This window comes from Macrotis lagotis, chromosome X (genome assembly GCF_037893015.1).
Source record: "Macrotis lagotis isolate mMagLag1 chromosome X, bilby.v1.9.chrom.fasta, whole genome shotgun sequence".
In the NCBI taxonomy this organism is placed as follows: Eukaryota; Metazoa; Chordata; class Mammalia; order Peramelemorphia; family Peramelidae; genus Macrotis; species Macrotis lagotis.
In genome coordinates, this window is record NC_133666.1 from 80171425 (window position 1) to 80192557 (window position 21133).

At 42.3% G+C, this 21133-nt stretch overlaps 1 protein-coding gene across 1 annotated transcript; it reads left to right on the forward strand.

Annotated features, from left to right (window-relative positions):
* Positions 1 to 548: 548 nt before the first annotated feature.
* LOC141498387 (homeobox protein CDX-4-like) lies at positions 549 to 20919 on the forward strand. The gene is made up of 4 exons (XM_074201522.1): positions 549 to 1114; positions 3817 to 4337; positions 15168 to 15310; positions 18299 to 20919. The coding sequence occupies exons 2-4, from the start codon at positions 3941 to 3943 to the stop codon at positions 18437 to 18439; spliced, it is 681 nt and encodes a 226-aa protein (XP_074057623.1). The 5' UTR covers positions 549 to 1114; positions 3817 to 3940; the 3' UTR covers positions 18440 to 20919.
* The last annotated feature ends 214 nt before the right edge of the window (positions 20920 to 21133 follow it).

Below are 21133 nucleotides of genomic sequence, written 5' to 3' on the forward strand. Positions count from 1 at the left end.
TCCCTTGCCTCCCATTCCTACACTTCAACAGTGCCCATCAATCCAAGTTTATCCACCCTATGGGTGTGTGAATTTAGACAAGCAAACTCAATTGTTTCATCTGTAAAATGGGGATAAATGCTGGGGGTCCTGCCCTCCCCTCACAGGGTGGTAGTGAGGATGGCAGTTGTGTGTGAGTTTTATTCATCCTCTCTTACAAGGATGACCAGAGTCATGTCATCTGGTGGGACTCAATTTTCCAGGGACAAAGGGGCTTACCTCTCCTGGCCCCCCAAATTCACAAGTTCTGTCCAAAGAGGAGAAAAATACAGTTTTGCTTGATTCATTTGTTGCTTCAAATCTCAGGAAGGGCCTCGCCCCAAGGTCAGGTGGACTGTGTTTGCACCACATAGACAAACACACACACCCCATCTTCTGCCACAGGCTAGATACTGGGGAGGGGGAGGGGAGGAGGGTGGTATTAATTAGATCAGAAGTCTAGATCATAGATCATAGGGAATCATATGAATATATCTGGTCTGAGTTCCACTCCCAGTGGGGCTGCTCACTCACTCAACAAAGATAAGCTGCTACCTAATCAGAAAGCTTTCTATCGCAAGCTGGATGTGATCTCGGGCAAGTTTCCTCCCTCTGACACCAGTGTTCAAGAGGACCCTCCCAGCTCTGCCCGTTTATAAGCTGAGGACCCTTGGAGCTCCAGCATTGGGTGTTCTAAGGGCCTTCTTGGTTCTTGGCCCATTATATGGGCTGAGGACCCTCCCAGCTCTGCCAGCTGTCCCAAGGTCCGTACCATCTCTGGCATTCATTCTTTGTCCTAAGACCCTTCTAGCTCTGGCATTTGAAATTCTAAGGTCCCTTCTTTCTAGCTTTGCCATTTTATGATCTAAGGACCCTCCCAGCTCTGGCATTCTCTGTTCTAAAAGTCCCTCCCAGCTGTAACATTGTATAATCTAAGGACCCTCCCAACTCTGACATTCAGTGTTCCAAGGTCCCTTCCAGCTCTGATATTCTATGTTCTTAGGTCTCTTTCAGCTCTAGCATTCTGATTCCCAGAGGCCCTGAATTCAGACAGGAGTTTGGGCAGCTGGCAGCAGTGTCCTGGAACAGGGAACAGGTGAGCACCCCCCTTCCCATCCCACCAGAGATAACTCTTGGGAAAGCAGCAGGCCCTCCCTCCCCAACCCTTCCCTCCCCTACCTCCTTCACTGCCCAGAGGGCAAGAGAACCCACCGACAGCTTCCAAAGCTACCTCACTTCCAGCTGGTGTTGCTGGACCTGGGGGCTCACCCTCAGCATCTGGCTGTGAGCCGGTTCCCAAAGTCCTTGGCCAAAAATGGATCTCTGCTGCGCAGGCAGTTTGAGCAGCCCTGGAGGCAAAGCAGCAGTGACTTAAGGAGGGAGGCCCAAAGAGAACACCTGCTCCCCCACCCCCAATTCGGCTCCCAAGCCCACACACAACAGGTATTACAGCACCAAAGAGAGAGAAGTGGCGCCTTGCTATGGGTTAGGATAGCTAGCTGCTTAGTGAGAAAGATCTGGGGGGCAAAGCTATCTAGGCCTTAGAAGAACACAGAACCCGCAGATCGTAGAATTCGCTGTCCAGCGCAATAGGTCAGCAGCAGGATCAAGAGCTCCCTGAGCTGCACTTGGTCCAAGAGATGGAGGTGGCATCCTGGCTCAGCAGATTGGGAATGCATGGGTGGGGGCAGGGGAATTACATTGATGGACTCATAGCAAGTCTGAGCTGGAAGGGATGTTTGAATAGAAAATGTCAAAAAAAGGAGAAGGGGACCCTAGAGGTCATTTAGTCCAACTTCCTCATTTGACAGGTGAGGAAACTGAGGCTCTTTGAAATTTTGACTTGCTCGGGTTCATAAGCCAGTTCTCTCCCTCCCCCAGGCCTTCTGCCTCTCTCTTCACTTCTCAAGCACTCACCCATTGGCAGAGCAACTGACTCCTGCCCCCCCCCCAGCCCTCCCACTGAATGACTTCCTCTCTTTATTTTATCGGTTTTTTTTCTTTTTGATTTCTTTATCATTTTGGAGATTGAGTCTCCCCAGCTCACCCAGTTTAGAAGTGCAATAGTCAATCATATCTGATCTCACTGGTGATGCCCATATGAATCAATTCAGCCCTTCTTAGGCCAGCACAAGCCATTTAACAGCTTCAGCCTCCCTCCTAGCATCAAGTCCCCCAGAATGATTTTCTTTCTGCCACCTCTCCCTTGGCTCTCAGTGGAGGAGGATCACATGATCTTCCATCGCCAATGATCAAAAAATTATCTTTTCTTCACGTCTCCAAGTTGCTGCCTCCTTCAGGAAGCCTTCCTTGAAGCCATCCCTGAAAATCTCTCTTTTCTGAAATTCTTCATTATTCCTTGAATGTCTCCCTTGCTGTCTTCACAATCTAGTATCACCTGACTTTTATGTAGGGCTTTGAAGTTTCCAGGGCACTTTACATGTATCATCTGGTTTGTATCTTACCTTAGGTCACTCTGATTTCTGTATACATCCTTGATCCACCCCCACTATCTCCATCACCCCTCCCTATCCCCCAGCTCTAATAGACAAAGCCCTTAGAAGGCAGAGATACATTTATTTATTTATTCATTCATTTATTTTTAATATCAATTTTCTTTTTAGATTTTTATTTTTAGCAATCATCACCAAACCCAAACATTCAAGCACAGGGAGAAGAGAAAAGAGGATCACATGTCAAACTATGAACTTTGACTCCATACAGTTTTAATAATTCACACAAATAATTAATAAGTATAATTAAATAAATTAGTAGCAAAATATCCACTTTATCTCCTCACCCTCTTCTTCTGACCTTTTATTTCTTATAGGTTTTTGTTCTGTTGATGTATTTTCTTTCTTTTTTGCATCTGTGTCATTTTCCACTATCTCCTCATTCTCTCTGCTCAGCCAGTGCTATTTTTCATCTTTGTATTCCTGCCATGAGCACAGAGCCATGAACACAGTAGGGACTAAATGTTTGCTGAATAGTTTGGAAAGTGAGACTCTGGGCTCTTCTACTGGAAGTGGTTGTAGGCATCACCTGCTACCAAGACACAACTAAGTGAATGGAGTCAGTGAGACCCAAGTTTAATTGCAGTTTAAGACATTTCCTTGCTGTATAAACCTGGACAAGTCCCTTAGTTTCTATCTGCCTCAGTTTCCTCCTCTGTAAAGTGGGCATAATAATACCACTTATTTCCCAGGTTATTGAAGGAATAAAATGAAATCATATTTGTAGAATGCTTAACTATTATTATTACTAACTCCCTTTCTTTAGAGAAGTGAAGAGGGGAATCTCAGAAAGGGGACCCAATTTGCCCAAGGTCACCTAGGGGTCAGACACAAGACCTGATCTAGATCTTTTTATTCTAATATCTATCAGATATCCATCCTGACTCAAACTTCTGGAGTCCAAGTCCCTAGGGTGGAGTGAATTGTTTCAGTCTAGGTCACTTTCTCAGCTTACAAGGAACCAAACTTAAACTAACCAGTCTTAGATAGGTCATCTCCATCTTGACTGCCTTAACATGAAATCTGAAGGCAATCTCCCAGCTTTTTATCCTCAATGTCAAAGTGCAGGGATACAACTTATCCATGTTGGGATGGAACTGATGTGATAAGGTTCATCCCAGAGGCTGACCCAAGCAAGAGAATTCTTAAAAACTGAACAAGGTAGACAATCAGTCTTTGATTGAGGGCAAATATATTGTTTGAGCTACTTATAACTTCAGAGAGAACTAGGGTCCAAGGTACTACAGGGAGCCCAGGGGCCTGAATAATCAAACTTTATTTTTAGGGCCAGCTACATCAACAAACTGGGAGAAAAGAGAGAAAACAAGATTCAATAGAACCAGTGGGATGGCCTGACCCAACTTCTGAGAACCAAGTCCATCAGTTATCTTCCCGAAGAGGACTCAAATATGTTTCCAGGTTCCTTTCGGTACAACAACCACAGTGGAGGCAATAGAGGCCCTTATAGCCACCTACAGAACCCCAACTTTGGTCCAGGCCCAGCCTATGCATACTATATGGGATATCATCAAGTGACCAACCTAGATGGTCATAGGCAATGGTTGGGGAACTGGGGGTCTTCCTATAGCCCCCCAAAGACAGACTGGATGTCCTCTGGTGAAGACCCTTCAGATCATGGTAGGAAATCTTCACCAAGCAAGACCCCTTACAGCTACTCTGACTCCAACAACCTGCCCCTTTCCAGGGACCCTGAAGAATACCCTCCCAAGGACGTGGAACCCCACTCCTGCAGCAGAAATAACCACCAAACCTATGCTTGGATGCAAAAAACCATGGGATACACAGGTAAGAATTAAATAGTTTCTCCCCTCCTCTTTACCCAACCAACTTAGGTTCATAGGCCTTAAACTACTCTCAAAGGTCCCTCCCTTCCAACCCCTTTATTTTACAGAAGAAAAACTGGAGGCCTATGGGGGGGGGGGGAAGAAGAATAACCTTGGATCTGGAGGTCTGGGACCTCAGAAGTTATTTAGTCAGATTCCCTCATTTTACAGAGGAGGAAACTGAGGCCCAGAAGAAGCCAAGTGACTTGCCCAAGGTCACCAAGGAAGTAAGTAGCAAAGTGGGAATTTGAACCCAGATCTTTGGATTCTTTCCTCTATACCAGTCTACCTTCAGAGATAAAGGAATAATCATAAGATCAGGGAATTCTGGCCTTCATACAAATCACCTTCCCCCCAATCTTGATAGTTCAGGATACTGAACTCATCTTTTGCCTTCCATAGGTAAGAGGAGAACCTAGGGGTCCAGATGAGACTGGAGAAAGTTATAGTGTCTTTCTATACTTGTGCAAATTGGTACAATCCCTGTCTGTGGCTATAAGCAGCAGGGGAACAGTCTGTCACTCTCTCCCCACCCACCCCTATCGTGTTTCTATCTTCTCTTGGCCCAGGATCAGATGGTCCTGGAGGCTGGCTGGAGAGGGGTGGAGAAGGGCAGCACAGCTAGCTAGCTAGTGGCATGGCTCACATTGTCCTGATACTGAGATTCATGAAGGAAGAGAAAGCCCAGGGAGAACTAGACAGAAACTTGGAGATCATTGAATCCAAATCCTTTGATTTAATTCTTTTTTTAGTGATAGTAAAGAAATCCTTTCTTGCCCCTTCCCTACATCAAAAAAAAAATCCAAAACAAAACAAGTACCTCTCTCTGGAACAGAGAACTCAATATCCAAAATGGAGGAAATGATAAAAATGATTCAGCCAGTCTTGTTTCCTTTAGGAAACCACAGCAAGACTCACTTAGATCATAGCAATAAGCAGGTTCCTAGAAAGGCCTTCATAAAAAGTCAGAGCTGGAAGGCTCTATGGGGATCAAGCAGCTTGTCCAACTTACGCATTTTCCATAGGATGAGGTCACATGGCTAATGACTAGTAGAGGCTCCACTAGAATCCCAATCTCTTGAGTCTTCAACAAGACTCCTGTTAACACCTCCAAAAATTTTTATCCTTCAAAACTCTGAAAAGTATATTGCCAGGGAAAAGCCTTATTATGATGAAGAAAGGTAATGGTCTCTCCCATCAGGGTAATTTGTAACTTTGAACTACACTAATATGTACAGGGTCTGTATTTCCATGGAGTGAAAGAGCAAGAGAAAGGAAGGGGGAAGGTACTCCCCTTCACTTATGCAACTAAAAACCCCTTTGTAACTTACCTAGTCAGTGGTGTTCAAGAGTTTCCCTAGGGACAGCTAGAAGTGGCAGTGGATAGAGGCCCTGGAGCCAGGAGCACCTGAGTTCAAATGTGTCCTCAGACACTTAATACTTACTTAGCTGTGTGACCTTGGGCAAGTCACTTAACTCTCATTGCCTTGCAAAAAAAAATCAAATCAAAGAGTTTCTCTATCCAGAAAGGTCTGTACCCCCACTTCCAACCTCTTGGAAACTGACTGGTATTCAGACTTCAGACACAAGTCCATCACTGGATCTGCCCTGGGAGACTCTTGAGCATACACAATATTCTACCAGAGGCTTTGGCCATCTAAGGAATGGAGACAGACTTTATAATGAGGAGATTTTAAAGGAAGAAGTATAACGATACATCACCACACATCGATTGTCCTTCTGTAAGATCCACCAGTGGACTGATAGTTCTAGCAAGCCAGACAACACTCTTTTATTGTGTAACTAAAGGAAAGCTCAGAAACTTTAGGGCCCCAGAAAACCTCAAAGAAGACCTACCTAATATTTCCTTAGTGTTTTTTACTCCCATCATTGATCTGAGTATTTTTTTTCTTTTCAAATCTTGCTAAGGAACAAGTCAGAGCTAATCATAATCGTGCCCCAGTGTCCCCAAGCACCTCTCCAGGACACCAAGTTCTAGTTGCTCTTCTACACTGATAGGGGAACTTTCCACTCTGGGAGGCCTTTATACTAATAAAATTCCATCTCTGTTACAAACTTATTTCGAACTTTAAGAGTTCCCATTATTCTACCTTTAAAAATGAGAAAATTGAGGGGCGGCTAGGTGGTGCAGTGGATAGAGCACCAGTTCTGGAGTCAGGAGTACCTGAGTTCAAATCCAACCTCAGACACTTAATAATTACCTAGCTGTGTGGCCTTGGGCAGGCCACTTAACCCCATTGCCTTGCAAAAAGCTAAAAAAAGAGAGAAAATTGAGACCCCAAGAAGGGAAGTCATCACACAAAATATACAACAAAGAAACGGTGAGGTCAGCACCATGGCCTAGATCTTCCAGTTCCAAGCTTGGTGTTCTCTGCTATACCAAGCTTCTTTCCTTCTGTGTGGGCTGTGTAGGGAGGCATCTGACTAGTTAGATCCCATTGTCTGTCTCAGCAGATGACTCACTCAATAGACAGTCATCACTGGGGTTATTGCAGGGAAAAGCTGGGTATTTTAGAGGGAAGTCCTAAAGAGGTAAGGGGTAGAAACGGGGGGGGGGGGGGTGATAAGAGGAGTAATTATTTCTTTGCTCTGAATTCCTAAAAAGACTGGTCTCTACACTTTCTTGTGCTAAAGCTGAAATAATGACACACAGTCATGGGATAATATCCCTTGATACTTGTCAAAGATAGGCTTTCTTTCCTGCAAATGGGTAGAAGCAATATTATTGCTATTGTTATTATTATTATTATTTTTCAGATGAAGAAACAGGTTAGTAAGTTTCCGAACTGGGACTGGTCACTGCTTCTCCTGGCTCCAAGTCCCCCCTACAGAAAGGGTACAAAACTAGTTGGCTCATTTTCAGAACTGAGTGTCCAACTTTGCCTCCTCCCTAGCCCAGGGTTAGAATTATTGGAGATAAGTGTCCCAAACAACCTCAGATAACAGCCTAGAGCACAGTCATGAGAACTTGGGAATCCAGGCCTTGTCTTCTGACCTTCACAGAAGGATGAGGGAGGGTCCTCCCGATTTTGTCTGTATTTGACAGAAAAATATCCAGAAAGTTTAGGTAAAGGTGAAAGAATCCATAAAATCAAGAAGGCATAGAAACCTTAGAGTGTCAATTCAAACAATCAATGAAGCAACAAGCATTCATTAAGCACCAACTATGTACCTTGAACTGGGTCAGGTCTCAGGGATAAAAGATGTACAAGGAATAGCTCTGGAGGACCTTGCACTCTAAAAGCAAAGACAACAAGGCTATATATGCATATACATACACGTCCAGAAAAATTGAAAGGCAGTTGGGGATGGAAAGAGATTGAGAAGGAGGGGGGGAGGAGGGGGAGGAAGAGAGGGAGAGAGAAGGGGACACAGATGGAGAGTGTAAGGGAGAGAGATGGAGAGAAATAGAGATGGGAAGGGAGAGGAAGGGCACAAGAGCTGAGGCCATCAGGAAAGTCTTTGCAAAGTTGTTATTTGTCCTATGTCTTCAAGAAAGAGGGACTGGGGTTAGCTAGGTTGCTCAGCAGATAGAACACCAACCCTGGAGTCAAGAGGACCTGAGTTCAAATGTGACCTCAGACTCTTAATAATTACCTAGTTGTATGACCTTGGGCAAATCATTTAACCCCATTGCCTTGCAAAAACCATAAAAAAGGGATTTTGTAAGAGAAAGCTGTCTGAGTTCAGGAAGGTAGAGCTAGAAGAGATTTTAGAATGCAGGACTTAGAGGGCACTCAAGGATTTTCTTGTCCAAGGCAGGAGGAAGTGACTTACCTAAGGTCACACAGATGCAAACTGTGTACAAGCAGAATTGGAACCCAAATAGCATGCAGGAAAGGGAGAAGGCACTAGGGCAGGAGATAGGGAGTTCGAAAGGGGATGAGAAAGCCAAGCCTCTGGAATAGGGGCCCCTCCCTCCCCCCAGGCTGGGGACGAATCAGCCAGTTTGCACCTGTGCTGGATTGCCATCGCCAAACCGCTTTCACCACCTCCTGGGGGCTGTGTCCTCACAGGCAGAGTCTAGTAAGGAGTTAAGCAATCAGTAGCAACTTTGATCCAGATAGACAGCAGCCCCTGAAGCCCCAAGAAAGGATTGGGTCTGAATTCCCAGAAAGACTTGCCTCACCTGTTTTCCTCCCTGATCTGTGCAAATGGGCCCAGTTCAGAAATAGTGTGTGGAGTGAAGGACTTGCTGGCCTTAGGATCCTAGGCTTAGAGTTGGAAGCCAGTTGGTCCACCACTTTCATTATATATAGAGGGGGGAAACTGACGTCCAGAGGAGGAAGTGGCTTGCCCAAGGCCACACACAGGATCCTAGCTCTCGAGCAGCAGTAAGACCTCAGAAATCATTCTTTCCAACCCTCTATTTTTTTTAGAGTGCCAATTTGAGAGGGAGGGAGGTAACCAAGGTTCAGAGAGAGAAAGGGAGTTGCCCAGTTATTTCCCCTCCCTGAGCCTCAGTTTCCTCCTCTGTAAAATGAAGGGACTGGACTAGCTGGCTCTTGGGCCTCCCTTCTGGCTTCAACTCTCAGAGGATCTCTGCCTCAAGGTTCCTTCCAGCCTCATTAATGAGAGAATCTTCTTCCAAGTCTGGAGTTCCGAGATCATTTCTGGCAGGGGTGGAGAAGGGGAGGAAGGGGGGCACCTAGTCCTTTGAACACTTCTCTCGCCTGCCTCCTCCACAGCTGCCTTTGATGTGCGGTCCCTCACAAAGGGAAAGCTGGCCTTCCACAAAGGGTGATGATTTTCACAGCAAATAAAGAAGCTTGGTCTGGCCTTAATTGTCCCCCCAAAGAAACTGCTGGAGAGAAGGGGAGGGCAGGGGAGGGAAGAGCTGGCCTTTATGGGCTCTGTTTGAGACTGTTTGAGACTGAGGTCTGCACTCTTTTGCCTCCTTCCTTCTAGTCTAGGACCTGGCAAGCCAAAAATAAAAAATGGGGAGAAAAACAAGGGGGGGGAGGGGAAAATGGGAGAGGTCTGACTCTGAGTTCTCCAAGAGTTCAGGTGTTAAGTCCCAGCTGGTTGAGGTGGGGAGAGCCCCCTTATTCCCCGGAAGTCTGGTGGAATGGAGAGAACACAGGATTTCAAATCAAGGAATCTGTGTTCTAGTCTTGCTTCTGCTCCTGCTATCCATGTGACCTTGGACAAGTCAGTTCCCCTCTCGGGGCCTCAGTTTATCCCTCTGGAAAAAGAAAGCATTAAAATAAATCTTCTCTTAAGAGTTAGGAAGATCTAGGTTTGCATCCTTCCTCATACTATGTGAGCTGTGGAAAATCACTTCCCCTTCCTGGGCCTCAATTTCTTTACCTCTGAGAAGAGAGTTGAAAACCAGATGGCCTTTGAGGTCATTTGTAACTCTAGACTTAGAATTCTAGGTGTGACCTTGTACAAGTCCCTTCCCCTCACTGGGCCTCAATTTCCTCAACTGTAAATTGAAGGCATTGGTTTCTGAGGTTTTTCTGACTCTATGAGGCTATGAGTGTTAACTCTAGAGTTTGGTTAGTGAACAAGATAACCTAGCAGCCTATTTATACTGCTTTGAATCCTTATTTTTCAGTATGTAAAATCTAGCATGAGGGAAGCAGAGAATCTGATTGGGAAAAAGCCTTGCTAATACATTTCCTAATAGTATTTTAACATAGAAATAAGTTTCTCAAAGGGAGAGGGGAAGAAAGATGGAAAAAGATGATCTGGAAAGGTCCTGGCCCTGCGTGGAATGTCTACCACAGTGCAGAGTCTTGAGAGTCATTTAATTATTATTTTTTCAATAATAATAATAATAATAGTTGACATTTTTAAAGTACCTACCATGTGGTGGACAGTATGCTAAACATTTTACAAATATGATCTCACTCTATCCTCACAGCAACCCTGGAAGGTAAGTGCTATTGTTATCATCCCTACTTTTATACTTGAAGAAACTGAGGCAGGGGTTCAGTGACTTGCCTAAGGTCACAAAGCTAGAAAATTTCTGAGTTGGGATTTGATCTCAGGTGTTCTAAACTTTCTGCTCAGTACTTCAGTCATGGAACCATCTAGCTGCCTCCAATGAATACCTTCTACTTCATTTCTAAATATATCCCTTTCATAACCCCCATACTGCCTTGGGCCAAAAAAAGGGGAGGGGGGGAAGCAGTTCAGCAAAAACTAACTTATTCCTGTAGTATGCCAGCATAAGCACTATTATATACCCATTCCCCACTCCCCCCCCACCTCTATGAAGAAGAGAGAGAGGTGATTTTGGTCAATTCTCCAGGGAACCAATTTTGAGATTCACTATATGGTCTTGAATAAAGGAAGAAAAACAAACAATAGGCTATCTTCATCACAAGCCTTTGACCAGGAGCAAGTCAGAAAGAAGCCCAGGTGACCAGATGCTAAACAAGCATTGAGCATTCCTAATACAGAAAAGCTTTGAAAGGGGCATCTGGGGTACCTGGGCTTTGGGATTACCAGCAGGATTTGTTTGGACATATAGTTCACTAGTCTAAGTTGGAATGTACTTAGGGGAAGAGAGAAAATTGACCTGAGCTGGGTTGAGCTCATCTACCTTGAAACAAACATTTGACCCAGGTATTAGTAGCTGAGATGAGGTAATAATTGAGGGGGTTGGGGGAGGGGGAAAAGGAAAGTATCACTACCTCTTCTCCACTGAAATATCTTCCTTCCTTTCACTTTTTCATATTCTTCTCTCACTCCCTCTCCATTCTCTCCCTTCTTCTCCAGCAGATTGGATGTTCGACCATCCCAACTCTCTCACTAATATTCAATCTCTTCCTGCCTACTGACTGATTCCCCACTACCTATAAACATGCCCATGTTTCCTCCAGCCTCAAAAACCCCATCACTTGATCCTTCTATCTCCATTAACTTTTGTCTTCTCTTTGTGGCTGAACTCTTGGGGCTCATCTACACTTGATGCTTTCATTTCCTTTCATCTCCTCTGCTTCTCCAATCTCTTTATGCTAACTTCCCATGTTATTCCATGGGATCCACCACCTCCAAAGTCTCTAATGTCCTCTCCCTCACCAGATCTGTTTCCCTGGTCAGTGCCTTTTTCCTATCTTCATTCTGCTTGACCTTTTCTGCCTCCTTTTGCTCAGCATCCTTTGATATTTTCTTCTCTCTGGATTCTCCTATCTGTCAGACTATTCCTTCTGGGACTTCTTTCTAGATCACACCCACAAACCTTAAGTATCTATCAAGGCTCAGTCCAGGACCCTCTTCTTCCTTTATGGTATTTCTATGCTGATCTCATCAACTCCCCTGTATTCAGCTATCTATATGATAACAATTCTCATCTCTACTTATTCAGTCCTAACTTCTTTCCTAATCTCCAGATTCACATTTTCAGCTACCTGTTCATCATCTTAACCTTGATCCTGAACTCATCATCTTCCCCTCACCCAAGTCTTTCTCTCTTCCTCACTTTTTGATTGATGTCTGGGGGCACTACCATACTCTCAGTCACCCAGGCTCACAATCTAGGTGTCATCTTAAATCCTCACTCTCTCATACCCCTGTATCCAAAGCCTGAACATCTGGAACAAAGCATCTCCTGCATATAACGCTTCTTTCCTCTGACACTCATCACCCTGGTGTAAACCCTTACCACTATTGGATTATTGCACTATCATGTGGGTAGGTCTGCCTGCCATAAGTCTTTCCCCACTCCAGTCAGTCCATCCTCCACTTGGCTGTCAAATTGGTATTCCTAAAGAGCATATCTGACCAGTTCACCCACCCTCCTCCACCTCATTCAATAAACTCCAATGATTCCCTATTACCTTCAGGATTCTCAGTTTGACTTTCATAGTCCTTCCTCACCTGGACCCATCTTACCTTTCCAGTCTTCTTATGCTTCTCCCCTCTACTCCACCCCCCTCACAATAATCTTCTCTCCAGGGCCACTGACCTCCTTGCTGTCCTTCATGTAAAATACTCCATCTTCCAGCTTCAGACATTTTCACTGACTTCCCACCCCCTCCCATGCCTGGACTTCTCTCCCTCTTTGTCTCTACTTCCTGGACTCCTAAATTCCTTCAAGACACAGCTACAATCCCACCTTCTGCCAGAAGGTTTTCCTCCTTAATCTTGGTGTTTTGCTTCTGAAACTACTCCCAGTTCATCTTGTTTGTACATAATTGTATGTTGTTTTCCCCCATCATATTATGAACTTTTTGAGAGCAGGGACTGGTTTTTGCCTTGTGTGTCTCTTTAGTACTGATACAAAGCAGATATTAGTTAATATTAACTGATTGAATGACTTTCTTTTTCCTATCTTCATTGAAAAATAAGATTGATCAACTGGCAGAGGACTTGAATGCCAAGTTGGCATTGCCAATTTGACAATATTACATTTATTTTGTCATCAATATTTTGTCTCAGATGACAACCTCCTCCCCCTCCAAAGGTTCAGGGGATTAAGGGCCTTATAAAATAAAGAAACTAAAGCACCAAAAGGACAAGTGATTCTAAAGAGGGCTCTTACACCAGTGCTTGAGGGCAAGTAGAATGTCTCTAGCCTCAGTGATTGCCAAAGAAACTCATCAGTTGAATTTTTTGGGAAAAACTGTCAATTCAAAAGTTCAGCTCAATCTGCAACCAACAGATGCAGTGAATAGAGTACTGGACTTGAGGTCAACAGGATCTGAGTTCTGGTTCTGCCTCAGACACCTTCTAGCTATGTGATCCTCCTCAAGTCTCTTAACTCTATTTGTCTCAGTTTCCTTATCTGTAACATGAGCCAGAGAAGGAAATAGTAAGCCATTCCAGTATCTTTGCCACGAAAATTCCTAATGGAATCACAAAAAATTTGGCATGACTGAAACAATTCAACATTTCCCTGAGCTGGAGGATCAAATGAGATGATATTTGTAAGATGTTTTGCAAACCATAAAAGTTATTATATAATAAGCATTTATAATGCTACTTCTTATTATTTCTGTCATTAAGCTCCCACTGTATTTGTACTAGAAGAGATGCAGAGTTTAAATAAGACATAATCCCTACCCTCCTAGTGGTTCCATTCTAGTAGGAGTTACCTCTTGTAACACAAACATACACTTTAGGAATGACTGTCTCCTGCCACAATCATCCTCTTCCTGGCCCAAATGAAGGTGGTAGATAGTTCCATTTCCTTAGCCCTGTTCAGGCTACATCTCTATTCCAGAACAATGCGTTCAGATGTAGGTATATTTTTGGAAAAATACTGGCTAGCTGAAGAGGGACTGGAGACTATGTTTTATGGGCATCAGCTGAAGAAAGGCTCTGGTGACATGGAGAAGACTTGATTTGTTTGGCCCTGAGCCTAGAAACAATGGGTGCAAATCACAGTTGGGCTCAAAATAGAACAAGAGAGTCTGGGGTTTGGAGTGGGTGGACCTCAGTTGAAATCCCAAATCTTCCACTTAACACCAATGTGACATTTGGACAACTGGCTTCACCTCTCTGAGTCTCAGTTTTCTTATTTGTAAAATGAGGCAGGAAGTAGGTGGGAGTGGCCTAGATTAGTGGTATCAAACTCAAATAGAAATTAAGACCCCCCCCCATACATAAAGATCCTTATAGGAACATATTGATTTAGAAAATAATGGTAATATTCCTATAATTTATTGTATTTTTAAATCTATTTTTAATTAAAATTTTATTTTATTTTTCCAATTACATTTAATAGTAGTTTTTCAACAATCATCTATTTGCAAATTTATGAATTCCACATTTTTCTATCACCCTTTTCTCTCTCCCCCCTCCCCATGGCAGTGAACAGGCTGGCAAAAGTTGTACATGTATATTCATGTTTAACATAGTTGTCTATTAGTCATGTTGTAAAAGAGGACTAAGGGGAAAGGAAAAAAAAACCATGAGAATGGAAAGAAAAACATAAAAGTAGGTCTGTCAGGATTGCCCTTGATCTCTGAACTGCTGAGAGGAGCAGCATCCATCATAGTTGATAATTTCGCAATGTTGTTGTTGATGTGTACAATGTTCTCTGAGTTCTGCTCACTTCCCTCAGCATCAGTTCATGTAATTCTTTCCATGCTTCTCTCATAGAACAATATTATTCTATAATATTCATATACCATAAGTTGTTCAACCATTCCCCAGTTGATGGCCATTCCCTCAATTTCCAATTCTTTGCCACTACAAAAACTGTTGCTATGAATATTTTGGAACATGTGAGACTTTTACTGTTTTATATGATTTCTTTGGGATTTAAGTCTAGTATTGGTTTTGCTGGATTAAAGGGTATGATCGGTTTTAGTGCTCTTTGGGCATAGTTCCAGTAAGTCTATTTTGTTAAATATTTCCCAATGTTATTTGAATCTGGTTCAGGAAGCACTAGGAAATGTTGGCATCACAATGTAGCCAGGAGGTCTTATATTTGATAACTGGATTAGACGATCCCTAGAGTCTTCTGAAACTCTAAATCTTCTGATTCTATCATTAGAGTTGGTCAAAAGTGGGTAAAATGAATTTTTTCATCACTGGATGTCTTCTGATCGGAAACAGCTAACATCTGTATAGCCCCTGAACATATATGATCTCTTTTGGTCCTCACAAGAATCCTGGGAGGGAGAAGTTATAACTATTATCATTTTGTAAATGAGAAAACAGAGGCAGACAGAGGTTAAGTGACTTATCTGAGGCAGGGGTCTAAGTACATCACTCTATCCATTGTGCCATGGGGTGTTTCCACTTGTGTAGTCTGGATATGTATCAACATTCCTTCATGCTCGAATCTAGATATACTTTCTCTAACAAACAGGGAAAACAAGAAAAGAGAAATACCGAGTAGTTTATACAGATCATCAGAGGCTGGAGCTGGAGAAGGAGTTTTACTTTGCTAGATACATTTCTTCACCAAGACGATTGGAATTGGCATCTTCTTTGAATCTTTCGGAGAGACAGGTAAGCAGAGTATTCTGGGCCTTTGGGGTTTTCCAAGGGCTGCTACCAGGGACTCAGAAAAAGATTGAGGTGAGAAAGAGAAGTCAATAGTTGTCTCCAAGTCTACTGTCTCTGGAGTCAGAAATTCTGAGTTCAAACCCTGGTGTTGCCATTTGCTACCTAGGCAACTTTTGGTCAGCCTATTCATCTCTATGGGTCTTAATGATAAAATGAAGGTGGCATCAGAGGGTCCTTCTGGCTCTAGATCCAAGGATTCTATATTTTAAAACATTCCTTCCTTGAAGGGATGTTTTTAAAAAAATGATACAGTCTCATCTGGGTTCAAATATAGCCCTGAGAGGTACAGGAAGGCTGAGATGACCTTTGCGAATTTTCTTTATCTCAACAATTCTTTGGAAAAAGTTATTTTTAAAATAAAAGCCAAGTGTGTCACCAATTAAACCTGCAAGTGGTAGGAAGTCCTAGGGAGAAAGTTCAAAGATATTGTTTGAGCTGACCTCTGGCTGGTTTCTTCACCTTCTTTGAGTTTACCAGGCTAAGGAAGTTAGAATGGGATGCCTGGGGGCAGCTAGGTGGCACAGTGGATAGAGCACCAGCCCTGGAGTCAGGAGGACCTGAGTTCAAATGTGACCTCAGACAACTTAATAATCACCTAGTGGCCTTGGGCAAGCCACTTAACCCCATTGCCTTGGAAAAAAAACAAACAAACCTAGTATGGGATGCCTGTGCCAAGCCATTGACCCTACATGGCTCTTGAACTCCAGGCTGTGCTCTCCATGTTTGGATTCTGGGTCATGGCTCCTCCTCATTGGAAGCCCTGGAAGGGTAGGGATTGTTTCATTCTTTATACTTGTGTCTCCAAAGCATACCTATCCAGTAGCATAGTGCTGACACATTGTTGATTAATAAATGGTTGATTAATTGATTCTGGAGACACCAGAAAGAAATGCTTGGGGTATTGGAGGGAAGAAAGGAGAGCAGTGCAGTCATCTTTGTTTATAAGTAATTGTTACCTGTCTGAGCATGTATCTCTTCCCATTCTGCCCTCCTGGGGTTCTTGTTTAGCCAGGAAGAGTTCTGAAAATTTTCCCCATTATTCCATAGTGAAAAGGCCCAACATCCCTTTTGTGACCTGGCAGAGATTTAGGATGGCCTTGACTCAGTGTGACAAGAATTTTCTGCCAAGAGAAACCGATCCTGCCCATCCCTAGCCTTTCTAAACCTTCAATTCCTTCCTCCAGGTTAGCTGGATGTGTCACCAAATAGGTCTTTTGAAGGCCTCTAATTCAGCTTTTCTTGCCCCCCCCCCCCGCCAAAATACGACTTGAGTTTCCTCTTCCCTGTTCCTACCCACACATAGCAGAGCACAAAATGCTTAGTGATATCTGTGGGTATGCCTGACTGGGGACTGAAAAGTGATCTTGGCCCATCTACCTAACATGAGATGTTTGTTTCTTCCTTTATCACCCTGTGCTGAGAAAATGAGGGCAGAGGCCACTAGGAACTTGGGATTCGATTCCAAGTTTGGCTGCTAATAGACCCCAGCAGGAGCATCATGGAGTCCAAGATGAAATGGTACAGCTTGGAGGGACCTTGTAACATGAGATCTTAAGAGCAACTGTCTTGCTCTTTTGGTCACAACAGCTCCACAGTTGTGCCCATCTCTGGGGAAGTCTGCAGGATTGTGACTCTAGATGTCTGACTAAAGCCCTCTTCGTTTTGACATTCATCATATCACATTGGTGACTCCTAGTGAACTTACAATCCATCCAAATTTTTTTCCAGACAAACCACCATCTAACCATGATGCTTCCCTATCTTGTCCTTGTGAAGGTGATTTTCTTCTTCTGAACCCAAGAGTGAAACTTTATCTCTATAAAATTTTTTATTAGATTTAATCTAATTGATTCTGACATGGTCATCCAGTCTTCCTTACCCTTCCAGAATACTTCCATAAACTTGGCATTTATGACTTTATCTAAGACCTTGATAAAAATTTCAAGAAGATCCCTAAAGTACTTCCCTAGAGACCTCCTTCTAGAGGGACCTTTAAAACTTGCCATCCAGCTGTAGTTATGCCTTTCCCACCATGGTTTTGATATATTATGGATTGTCATCAGAAATTAAATGGGAATTTTGGGGAGTTTTGCAGAAGTCATGGATGACAAATAAAGACACAGAAAAACTTTAGAAACTAAAAAATGCATAGAAATATATGTTTAGTATTATATAATATCTGTATCTATATCTATTCCTTTAATACCATAATTATATACAATTTGTTTTCTTAAAGGGAAGGGCCAAAAAATTTTACAAGAATTTTCCGGATTTCCAGGGTCCTCTACCCCAATCCCTCCAAGATGTGGAAGGGATTACTTTAGTTCTGAATCTGCTTAAATGCATAGAATAAACTCACCCGTATCTTACCACCCTATCTACATGAGACTGTCAAAAAATGTGTTAAAATCAAGGTAAAGTCTCCATCATTCCCTTACCCTATAAGTCTAAGAACCCTGTCAAAAAAGGAAATGAAATTAATCTGGAATGACTTGTTCTTCTTCTTTCATTTTACCATGTCATCTTCCAGTCATTCAATTGTTTACCATTTCTTTAATGTAGATTCTAGATTTTGTATGACCTTGGACAAATTCTTCTCCTTGGTCTCAGTTTCCCCCTCTGTAAAATGAGGCGATTGGATGAGATGTGCTCTGAAATTTCTCTAATTTCTAAATCCTGTGACCTTCTGTGCTTTCAACCAATAAAAAAGATGGTGCAAATATCATCCTTTCTCTTTTACTTGACTCCTGTGTGGTTATAGATAAGTTTCTCTGCCTCTTTGTGTTTTCAGATCTAAAATGTGCAGGACAACCCTTGAAATATGTACCTCCTAGTACATCTGTAATGAAACATAAAACATTTTGCAAATATTGAAGTATTATGGAGCCATTATCAATATTATGATGATTTCTTTTTTTTTTTCTTTTATAGGTGAAGATTTGGTTCCAGAACCGTAGAGCCAAAGAAAAGAAACAAATGAACAGGAGATCCCTTCCTGCTGACAGTAGCCAAGGCTCTTTTTCATGGGATTCAGGCCTGGCTGGTCCTGCTCAAGGGTTAGCCCTCATTTGACACATCACCTCCCTCTAATCTGGTTACTTTTCACCCCTGAGGGCTTGCCTTGTAGTTGGAGGGAATGAGTGAGCCCTCAGTAAGGTGAAAAATTTGGCTAGGTTATAGAGGAAAATCCCTTTCCATTCCCATTACTCCCACTGAGGCAGCTGATTGTACAATAGATAGAGAAATGGACCAGGAGTCAGGAAGCCCCAAGTTCAAATTCTGTCTCAGATACTTCCTAGCTGTGTGATTCTAGGCAAGCCACTTAACCTCAGTTTCCTCATCTGTAAAATGGGAATAATAATAAACACCTACCTCAATAGACTTGTTGTGAGAATCAAATGAAATCATATTCATAAAAAGTACTCTATAGCACAGTGCCTGGTCTGTTGTAGACACTATATAAATGTTTATTCCCTTACTGTTCTCTTCATCTAGAACAAGGGTGGGGAAGCCTTTTTTTGCCAAGGGTCATTTGGATATTTATAATATCATTTGGTCAAGCATTTAATTAATTCACCCCTACAAAACTCCCAAATTTATTGATTGGAAATTCCCACCTGTGTTTGCCTTAGCGGTGTTAGACAATTTGGATAGAGGCTCGAGGTTTGCTGCCCCTGATCTAGAGCATTAGGTTTGGAGTGTCACTTGATAAGAGGACTGGATATAAAACCAGAGGAAGATGGGTAGAAGAGAAAACTGGTCAGGGGTGGTGGGGAGGGGAAGGGTGATAGCTATAGCCAAGTTTCCAAAAGGGTCGCCAATGTAAAAGTGCCTAACACAAGCTAGTTGCCTAAAAACTACTTCTGTGATTGAATAAAGGATTATACTTATAGGCTATAGACTTATAGACCAGTTAACGTAATCCCTTCATTTCACAGAGTGGGAAATTGAGGCCCAGAGAGGGGAGGTGACTTGCTGTAGGTCACACCTAGGATTCATATTGCAATTATCATCATTGCAAACTGCTTTATGTTTCGTTACAGAGGTACTAGGACATACATATTTCAATTGTCATTATCAATAATGATATACATAGTAATAACTAATATTTATATACTGTTTTAACATTTGCAATGCTCTTTTATATGTTATTTCACTAGATTCTTACAACAAATATGTAAGATAGGTCCTATCCATTATTCCCATTTTACAGATGAGGAAACTGAATAAGCCTTAAGGATTTTCCCAAGATCACGCTGCTAGCAATTGTTTGAGGCAATATTCAAACTCAAGTCTTCCTAATTTGGAGTCCAGTGCTCCATCTTCTGTTACTCTAAAATGTGCCTCTAGAACTGAAAGGGACCTCCAAAGCCATATAATTCAAATTCTTCCTTTTACAGAAGAGGAAACTAGGACCCAAAGAAAGGAAATGACTGGTCCAAAGTCACATGTAGTATACCCAATCTAGAACTGGGAGGGATCTCAGAGGTCATTGAATTCACCCTTTTCCATTTTACAGAAAAATATGCTAAAGAACAGAGAGGTTAAGTAATTTACCTAAGGTCACACAGTTCATTAAAAATCTCAAGACACAGTACTTGCTACCATGATCTGTGGTCAATCTAGATCATGGTCCTCTTAAGTTAGATTGTAGGGTACAGAGTACTTTGTCTTCCCAAAAGCGCCTCTTCTAAAAATGCCCTGAGTCTTGATCTTGCTTATTCTTGGGGACTGGCTTTGGGTTCCTCCTATTCTAAAGACATTACGGAATAAATAAAAAATAAATAAGGTGGGAGAAAAGATTGAACTGGCCAAAAAGAGAAAATATCCAGCCTTTAATTCCAATCTCAGACTCTGGAGTCAATCAACCACAACTCTTGAGGCTCAATTTCAAGTTCCTGCTCTTGGACTTACTGGTAACAGGATCTCAACCTTGGGAAGTCATACTATAAAGTATGTTTTGATTACTAAATAGTTTCTAAGATCCCTTCTATCTCTGACATCCTGGGTTCGTTCATTCATTCATTCATTCAACAAAACATTAAAAATCTACTCTGATATAGTTAAGTGTACAGGGAAAAATCTTTGATAAAAACCAAAAATTAATGAAATCTATTTTTAAAAAAATTCTTGTCTGCTCAAAGCCTAGATCTAGAGCCAACAAAATGATCAGATCATGTAAAAGGTGAGGAAAGACAATGAATTTTTTGGAGTGCCTATCATACACCAGACACTGTGCTGGGTGCTAAAATTCTATTGGAATGGGGAGACATGTAGTTAAATGTATAGGGTGGGGGTGGGAAGAAATAGCAGTTGGGAGATGAGTTAAGAGGTGGGGAAAGGGAGACTGAAGACAGTTTAACCACTCAGTGTCCCAGCAGAAATCTGGGCAATCCTAATCATGGGAAAGGGAGACTTTAGGGATTGTTATGAAGTACACACTATTAAGTGGTTAATGAAACATTATCAATAATCTAGATAATTTTGGATATGGTATGGGGGGGAAATGCAAAAACCTTGTAAACAAACATATCTCAATAAATAACTGCATCTTTTCCATGAAGTCAATGTATTAAATAGCATCTTTTGGGGGTTTTTTTGATTTTATATTTTAACGGTAGATTTAATGGTACTCAACACTTACTTCCCAATACCTTTAGACTCATATTCTCTACTCAGAAAAAAAAAATTAACACCCATTTCTTTGGCCTTTTATCTTAAGCGAATTAAAGCCTAAATGATGCCACATGACCAAGCTGGAATGGT